Raw genomic sequence first — 9,796 nt, forward strand, 5'->3', positions numbered from 1 at the left:
CCTCCTTCTCTTCCTCTCAGGGAAGCTAGCTGCCGTGTTGCGAGTTGCCTATGGGGAGACCCATGTGGCAAGGAGTCGATGTCCCCAACCAACAGCCAGCGAGGACTTGAGGGCTGCCGACAGCCACGTAAGTGAGTTCGGAGACGTGTTCTCTCCCTATCGAGCCTTGAAATGACTGCTGTCCCACTGACAACTTGATTGCAGCCTTGTGAGTGATCCTGAGACAAAGGCGCCCAGAAAAGTGCTCCCAGGTTCCTGATCCACAGAAACTTCGAGATAATCAATATGTTTTGGGGGTAATTTGTTACAAAGCAATAGATAACCAATACACACATGCAACAAAACATTCATGGTGGCTTAACTCTGCTAGTGCGATTATGAGTGACCTGTATTTTCCTCCTTTCGTTCATCTATATTTTCTAATTTGTTAAAATTACCATGGATTATATTCAAAATGAAAAAACAAAAATCATTTTCAAATTATGTTCAGTAAAACTTCTAGAGGAAATCTTTGGAGAAAAAAAATCTTTGCGACTTTATGTAAGGCAAAGCTTTCGTAGACAAGTCACAAAAAAGGGTAATCCAAAAAAAATAAATTGGACTTTATCAAAATTAAAAACTTTTGCTCTTCAACAAACATCATTTAAAAATATGATAGCCTTTTGGCTCTCAGAGCAGCACCATGGCGGTCGGAAAGAAGAAGCGCCTTACGAAAGGCGGTAAAAAGGGAACCAAGAAGAAAGTGGTTGACCCATTTTCTAAGAAAGATTGGTATGATGTGAAAGCACCAGCTATGTTCAATGTAAGAAATATTGGGAAAACACTAGTCACGAGAACTCAAGGAACCAAAATCACATCTGATGGCCTCAAGGGTTGTGTGTTTGAAGTGAGCCTTGCTGATCTGCAGAATGATGAAGTCGCATTTAGAAAATTCAAGCTTATTACTGAGGATGTTCAGGGCAAAAACTGCCTGACTAATTTCCACGGCATGGACCTTGCCCGTGACAAAATGTGCTCCGTGGTCAAAAAATGGCAGACCATGACTGAAGCTCACGTTGATGTCTAGACTACCCATGGTTATTTGCTTCGTCTCTTCTGTGTGGGTTTTACTAAAAAACACAATAATCAGATTTGGAAGACCTCTTATGCCCAGCACCAGCAGGTCCGCCAGATCCACAAGAAGATGATGGAAATCATGACCCGAGAGGTGGAGACAAATGACTTGAAAGAAGTGGTCAATAAATTGATTCCAGACAGCATTGGAAAAGACATAGAAAAGGCCTGCCAATCTATTTATCCACTCCATGATGTCTTTGTTAGAAAAGTAAAAATGCTGAAGAAACCCAAGTTTGAATTGGGAAAACTCATGGAGCTACAAGGTGAAGGTAGTAGTTCTGGAAAAGCTACTGGGGACGAGACAGGTGCTAAAGTTGAAAGAGCTGATGGACATGAGCTACCAGTCCAAGAATCTGTTTAAAAATCAGACTTTTAATGGTGACAAATAAAAGACCTCATCTGTGATATTTAAAAAAATAAAAATAAAAAAATAATAAAAATATGATAGACAAGCCAAAGATTGGGAGAAAAGATTTGTAAATTATGTATCTGATAAAGGATTTTTTCCAGAATGTATAAAGAACAACAAAAGACATACAACTCAATTAAAAAATTATGGGCTTCCCTGGTGACGCAGTGGTTGAGAGTCCGCCTGCCAATGCAGGGGACACGGGTTCGTGCCCCAGTCCAGGAGGATCCCACGTGCCGCGGAGCGGCTGGGCCCGTGAGCCATGGCCGCTGAGCCTGCGCGTCCGGAGCCTGTGCTCCGCAACGGGAGAGGCCACAACAGTGAGAGGCCCGCGTACCGCAAAAAAAAAAAAAAAAAAAAAAAAAAGAGCAAAAGATTCAAATAGACATTTCTCCAAAGAAGATATACAAATGGCTAAGAAGCACATGAAACAATGCTCAACATCATTAGTCATTAAGAAAATGTGAATTCAAGCCACAAAGAGATACTAATGCATACCTATCAGAATGGCAATAATCAAAACGACAAGTGTTGGTGAGGATGTGAAACAAGTGTAACCTTGATACATTGATAGTGAGAAGGTAAAATGATGCAGCTACTTTGGAAAATAGTTTGGTGATTTCTTACAAAAATTTAATAGAAACTTACCATATGACCCACTCCTAGGTATCTACTCAAGAGAAATGGGTAAAAACATGTCCACACAGAGACTTGTAGGTATATACTCATAGCTATGTTATTCTTAATAGGCGAAAACTGGAAACAATCCACATTTCCACCAACAGATAACTAGATGAACAAAATGTGGTGTATCCTTACAATGAGATACTACTCAGCAGTAAAAAGGAAGAAAGTCCTAATTCATGCTGTATCACTGGATCACAAAAACAGTGTGCTAAGTAAAAGCAGTCATGTAGAAAAAGAGTACATATTGTATGATTCTGTTTATATGAAATGTCCAGAAAGGGCAAATCTATATATCAAGTAGATCAGTGATTGTTTGGCGCTGGAGTGGGAGTGAGTTGGACAGTTAAAGAACTTGAGGAAATGTTTTATGGTGACAAGTATGCTCTAAAACTGGATTGCGGAGGTGATTGCACGACTGTATAACTTTGTTAAAAAGCATTGAATTATTCACTTACAATGGGTGAGTTTTATGTTTCTAAATTGTACCTCAATAAAGCTGTAAAACTGTTATGTGTATAGCCTTAAACCCAATAATTTCAGGCCAAGAGCATAATCTGAAAGGTACACAAAGTCTTACGTCAAGTATGTCTGTAACAGTGGGTTTTTTTTTAATTTTATTTTATTTATATTTTTTTATACAGCAGGTTCTTATTAGTTACCTATTTTATACATACTAGTGTATATATGTCAATCCCAATCAACAGTGTTTTCTTTAAGTTAATGAAAAACTAGAAAAAAATCTGAGTGCTTAGTAATAGATAATAAATGATTAGTAAGTGGTGATCTACTTGATAGAATAGTGTGCAGCCATTAAAAATGGTATTTACAAAGAATCTTTAACAACCTTGGAGAAATGCTTAGGATAGAGTACAAAACTGTTTCTTATGGCCAGATTTCTCCAAAAGGAAAAAGAGTCTATGTAAAACTGTTCATTTTTAGACATAGTTGAATTTGCTCTGTGGATGTGTCTGTATGCGCATAACCAGATGCATATCTGAACATAGTGTTTTTTTTCCTTCTGCACATTTATAAATAAGAACTGCTGGTGCCTATAAGTCAGTTCTATTTTCTTCTGTCCTTCATTATCTTTTCTGGTTTTGTTTTTCAAAAAGCATGTATTTATTTTAAAATCTGGAGGAAAAGTTGTTTAAAGAAAACAATGGCACTAGCTCCTTGCCTGTCAGAGGAGAGGCTGAGGTTTCTTGAGTGAGGGGTACACCCTGGCCTAAACAAAATGATGTAGAGGGCTTATCAGCAGCTGCTGATAAATGGCAGTGAGCACACCTGGAAACAGCTGTCTGAGTCCCATTCATCCCAGCGTGGACTCAGCAGCCAGTTAGAGATGCAGGAACAGGGCAGGGCCTGATGCAAGAACAATTTCCTCCTCATTAGCTAAGAGGAGGAGGTACTCCTGTCATAGAGAGTCCCCCAGGGCTGGTTTCTTTGTCACTGCAGGGTGATAGGCAGGACAGGGAGTGATGACCTTAGAAACAGTTGCATGAGACTTAATAGAAACTGCTGGAAACCCAGGTCTACAAGCTGTGGCATCATGGAGACAGCCTAAACACTGGGGACGAGAAACCAGGGTTTGAGCCCTGGCCCTGCTGTGGAAGCCATGCTCTGTGGGGTCTGGGACAAACTACTGATCTTCACAGAATCTCAGTTTCCCCATCTGTAAAGTGGGGACAATTAGATTACCTACTTCCGAATGGAAATCTATATCATTGGTTAGTAAGATGCAAGGAATAACGGGATTGTGTTAGTTCCCCAGGGCTGCTGCAACAAATTATCACAACCTGGGTGACTGAAAAAAAACCAGAAAATTCTCTCAAGTTCTGGAGGCTAGAAGTCCAAAATCAAAGTGTTGGCAGGGCCTGCTCTCCCCAGAGGCTCTGGAGAAGACCTTGTCTGGCTTGTTCATGGCAGAATCCCCAGTGCCTAGAATAGAAACTGGTACATGATAGATACCCAGTAGAATTTGTACAAAGAATGAACTGGTTAATAATTAGGAGGACGGTGGATTCCTTGTTGTTTTATTTTATGATAACCTCTTTTTTTCTAAATTAAAAGTGACACATATTCATTTTATAAAATATCAAAAACATGTACAAGCAGAAAGAATAAAATGTGCCAGAATCACACCTTTTACAGATAAACTACTGCTAGTATTTTTGCATATAGCTCTCCAACATTTATAGTGTAACATTTTTTTAAAACTTTATACTGTAAACACATTTTTGTCACCTGATTTTTACACTTAATATTTTATTCATATCTTTCTGAATTGTTATATATTATTCAACCCTATGATTTTTTTTTTGTTACAATGCTATGGTTTTGTTTTGTTGAGGAATCATACATTGAAACACTAACTGAAATTCCCCTACCCTTCTGAATATCCTCTTTTCCGAGGACCCTTCTCCCAATCAGACAGAAGCTGAAACGAGCTGTTCTCATTGCCTTAGGAAAGGGATGCTGAAAGAGAGAAACACACACAGTAGTCAAGCTTTGGGGTGGCCGAAAATCTATTCCTTCTCAGTGGATGCAATAGATTAAAGATGACTGCAAATGCTTTGCCACTGCTGCCCTTAAAAGGTGAGGTCTGTGTCCCCTGCTGTGGAAGCCAGGTGGGTTTTGTGACTGCTTGACCAATAGAATGAGGAGGAAGGGATAGTGCACTGACTGACAGGCCCAAGATTTAGGAGACTGACAGCTTTCATTTCCTGTTCTCAGAGCCAGGTCTCAGAGCCTCCGTGGAGGAAGTCTGACTACCTGAGCCTGCCCTTCTGTGAGAGTCCTTAATTGCATGGAAAAGCCCTGGAGGATGAGACTTCACCTGAAGGAAGAGTGTGAGGCCATGCAGTACCCAGGCACCAGACATGTGCATGGAGAACCACCATGGTAGGGCACCCTTCAACCGCTACAAACCCCACCCAATTTCCTGACCCACAAAACTGTGACCAAGACGGCGTTGCCCAATTTCAAACAAAAGCAAAAACAAAAAACCCCACAAAAATATAAGACTTTCCATTAAATTTGAATTTCAGATTAACAGTGAGTAGTTTTTTAGTCTAAGTATGTCTCAAATATGCATGGGACATACTTAGCCTAAAAAATTATATATTGTTGATCTAAAATTCAAATTTAACTGGGGTTAAATTTTTATCCATATAGTGTTTAAAGATAAATTTTTTTTTTTTTTTTGCAGTACGTGGGCCTCTCACTGCTGTGGCCGCTCCCATTGCAGAGCACAGGCTCAGCAAGCCCGCTCTGCGGCATGTGGGCTCCTCCCTGACCGGGGCACGAACCCATGTCCCCTGCATCGGCAGGCAGACGCTCAACCACTGTGCCACCAGGGAAGCCCTAAAGATAAATTTTAATGTTTTTAATTTTAAATAGGTACAGTACTTACAGGTCAAATATCTGTAGTACTTTATCTGGCGACCCTAGACCAAAAGAAAATGCATGTTTTATGTGGCTGTTTTGGAAATGGTTCATCATGCAGCAATAGATAACCGGAACAGTGGGAAGAGAAAGGAATCTTTCTCTTGTATAATACACTGGATTTGGAGGTATACGGTCACTAGGCAGGGCTGTTGTTCTTAGTCTCGAAAGAAAAAAAGAAAAGTAGGAGGGGAGGAAGGAAGGGAGGGAGGGAGGGAGGAAGAAAGAAAGAAAGATTTCCTCGATGGGAGAAAAGGAGAAATAAAGGGGCTAGGACAAGAGCTGAGCTGCTGTTGGTTTCCTAAGGAGGGGCTGCTGCACTAGTCCCCCCCCCCCCTCTTCCAGGCAGAGTCCCTGCATGTGGAGGTGGGCAGGGGAGGCGGGAGTGCGAGGGGCGTTTTGGGGTGGGGGGCATGACAGTGGTCTCACATAGATGCAGGCATTGATCTCAGAAAGTAGAGGGAAACTGGGGTTCAAGAGTGGCTGGAACAGTGGCAGTAACGCTCCTGACTTTGAGGGGCATGGAAGTACTGCTACAGAGCCAGCCCCCCCACAAGGAGGATTCTGGGGCAGGATGGTGGAGATGGTGTGCACAAGGGGCCCACTAACAAATGGCAAAGCAACCCCCCACCCTAATGTCTGACGCTAAACACCTCCTCATCCCTTGGGAAAGGGTCAAGGCAGCCCCCCAGCTGACTGAGATGAATTTCCCTCATTTGGTGCAATGTGTCTTAAAATAATACTCATTTCAGCCTGTGGAAATGATGAAACAATGTTTCAAGCCCAACCGAGTTAACAGATTTAAATTTGGACCTGCTACAGCCATCAGCTGTTTTGTGCCATGATGGTGTTGATATATCCAAGTTTGAAAAATCTACATTTATCTACATTAATACTGACACCCCTCAACTCCCTGTCATGTGCCACACTCAGGCTTTCATCAATCAGCTGGGGGACCATTTCTAGCAGTCACACAGACAGAGCGTGCACTCCGGAGCAAGATTGCCAGGCTTTGCCCATAATGTCCTTGAGCAAATTACTTAACTTCCCTGAGCCCCCATTTCTTTATCTATAAAGCAACAATAACGGTAATAATATCTACCCCATAGCATTGCTGCAAGGATTAAGTAAATCTAGCCCACAGTATGTGTTTATATGTGTTAGCTATTGTTGTTATTCTTTATGCACTTAATTGGAGGTTGCACTTGGGACTTAGTATTTTATAAAAACCAGTGGGAAATAGAAACAGAAATGTTGATGCTAGTAATTATTAAACTGTGACAAAGATGGGAAATCAAGCAGGAAATCTTCATTCTCAAATGAATATCCTCTGAATTACTTTGCCACCTGTAGGTTGAATTGTTAAAGAAAAGCACAGATTAAAGAAAAACATAGAGAATCTAGACACATACTGTAACAGACTCCCCTCAGCATTTCCCATTTCTGGGCACTCCAACATCGCTTCCCATCCCAGCCCCTGGGACTCTGCACAGGGCTTTCTCTGACTGGTGCTAGGAAGCCCACACCCTCAGGAGCAGCTGCAGCCAATGACTGATGGGCGGTGGTGGATAAATACCCCAACTCCCCCACCCCTGGGGAGAGGAATGTTCTGCATGGTTTCCCTGAGCCCCTGGTGGAGGTAAGTTCCAGTTGCCCACAGTGGTAACTTGCTGGAAGAATCACCCTTTCTCGGCTTTCTCTCCTTCCCTTTTTCATTCCCCTAACCCCTCACCCCAAATCAGCATTTCCTGGGGTCACTTCGCAAATAATCTACCTGCACTGCATTCAATTTTTTGTCTCCTGTTATTTTCGGGGAAACCCAAACTAAGACACATATTATTAAAGATTGTGTCTAAAGGGTTAGGCATGTTTAGTGATTTGATAATGTTTTTAACTTGGGGGCCAGTGGGGAATACAAACATCTCTCATAACTTTAAAAGCTATTGTTAGTTTTTAAAAATAAGCAGGTGTCCAACTTCCAAATATTTGACATTTGGATACATTTCTGGGAACACTCACTGTGTATGAAAGCAGAGGGCTGCCTGTGATCTGTCACTCCTTCCCGTGATGTTCATTTGGTTTATTTCCAGCTATTGCTAGAACAAACAATGCTTCAACTCACATCTTTCTGGCAAAATCTGTGCACACATCCTTGATTTTCTCTTAAGCGCAAATTTCCTGGAGTGGGACCACAGTGTCAAAGGATGCCATATCGCAAATGCTCTCCAGTTGTACCCCACCCCTTCCCTAGGTCTGCTTTCAGAAGTGTTTTCTCAACTCAATTCTCTGCTTGCCGTGGCTGGACACTGCCTTTGCCTCTGGCTGAGCGCTCTGAAGGGCAGGTAGGCTGCAGGCAAGGGGCTCAGACACAGTGGACACCAGGCAGGGCCACAGGTCTGGGTCTAGCCCCAAGGTTAAGAGACTAGGATGAGTATGAGTCAGGGTCCAGGTCAAGGCTGATCCTGGGAACAGAGCTGTAGCTACTAGAGAGCTGACACTTTACCCAGGGGCACGGAGGGCACCACATGGGTGGTGGCGCTAAAGGCTGTGTCCCCTTGAGCTAGGGAAGGGCCTGGCAGACCCAGGTGGCACCTGCGGGCAAAGTAGGAAGAGACGTCCCTTCTTCAGGATAAAAACGAAAGATGGAGTTAGTTTATTTCTGCGTGACGTGAATGGCTCTGCCTGGTGGTAGCACCCCTAGCTCCATGTACACACACACCACAGGGGCACACTCAGGGCCAGCAGCACACACACTCTGAGTGCCCCTCTTCCACTCTGACCTTCTCTGCCCCCCACCCCCAGGTGAGGCAACAGCGTCAGGTTCAAAGGCTCAGGGGCCTGGAAATCAGGCATGAAGGGGCATCAGGTGGTAAGACTGCACAGGCAGCTGCAGTGCACGTGGCACAGAACCCACAAGACTGTGTTGAGAGTTTGTGCACGGCCCAAGTGCCACGGTGACTTCAGGTCAAAGGTGGTTCCCCCCTGCTACCTATCTGGAGACCTAGAGTCTCTGCGCCATCAGTGTGCTCCCACATAAATTAGCGTGCGTCTACCATGTGGGTGATGCCTCTTAGATGCGGTGCTCTTGAGCAGTGCACAACCTGAATTCCCGAACATAGGCCGCAAGGCACCATGCGTTCAAGGTCTATGAGCCGTTCCCCACCTGGTGGTGGGCCGGACTCCTCAAGACCTCCCGACCCTGCTCAGCGTAAGCTCAAGGATGCAGCGGAGACTTCAGGGACTTGAGTAGGGAGGGGCTGAGGAGGCAGAATCCAACCCAGGCCTCAGCCATCTCCTGAGGTAATTCTCTGGGCTCAGGCTGCCAATTAACGGCCTTGGAGATGAAAGAAGAAGGCTTCGGTGAGCAGCCGGGCAAGAGGAAAGCCAAGCCCAAGCGGTGTTTCACAGCCTCCTAATGAGGGGCTCCTCGGTGCTCTGTATTACGCTCAATCAAGAGCTTGTAGTTACAGAAACCCAGAGAGGTTCTTACCGAGGCGGCCACCTGGCCTTGGCTTTCCCTCCTGACTCACTTTGACAAATCACATGTCCTCATCTCCCCACCAGCAGGCATCTGAAGAACACACTGATGGCTCCAGGCTCCTGGCAGCAGGCCCCACCAGTGCTGGACCCGACACTGCACGCGAGCCCCCTCCGCAGCCCAGGACCAGAGCCTAGAAGCACTGGGCCAGAGCCGCCCTGCCCCTCCTGGCTGGGATGGGATGGGGGTGGGGTGCAGGCTGACATGCCCCGTCCGGCCTGTCCTGCCCCCTGCTCCCTCCGCTAGCCTGTGCTCAGCAGCCTGGCTCACCGCCCCCACCCCGACCCCAACCCACCCCCACCCCCCTACCCCCCCCACCCCCCACCCCCCCACCCCCACCCCCAGGAGAGGAAATGCCCGTCCCACACACCACGTATTTATTTCCTATTGTCTCTCTCCCCCTGTAAGAACGTAAGCCCCGTGACGGATAGTGTGTGTTAGTAATCCTGTGGCTGCCACAAAATATTCCCACAGACGTAGCGACTTAAAACCACACGGATGTATTATCCTGCAGCTCTGGAGGCCAGAAGCTCACTGGGCTAACATCATGGGCAGAACTTGATTCTCTTCTGGGGGCTCCAGGGGAGAATCCGTTTCCTTGC

General features: G+C 44.9%; 1 protein-coding gene across 1 annotated transcript; it reads left to right on the plus strand.

Moving 5' to 3' along the window:
* The first annotated feature begins 401 nt into the window (after positions 1-401).
* On the plus strand, positions 402-1,070 carry LOC307190802 (small ribosomal subunit protein eS1-like). The gene has a single exon (XM_079930223.1). The coding sequence runs from the start codon at positions 683-685 to the stop codon at positions 1,064-1,066; it is 384 nt and encodes a 127-aa protein (XP_079786349.1). The 5' UTR covers positions 402-682; the 3' UTR covers positions 1,067-1,070.
* Positions 1,071-9,796: the final 8,726 nt, after the last annotated feature.

This window comes from Stenella coeruleoalba (assembly GCF_951394435.1).
Source record: "Stenella coeruleoalba genome assembly, chromosome: 8".
Taxonomy (NCBI): Eukaryota; Metazoa; Chordata; class Mammalia; order Artiodactyla; family Delphinidae; genus Stenella; species Stenella coeruleoalba.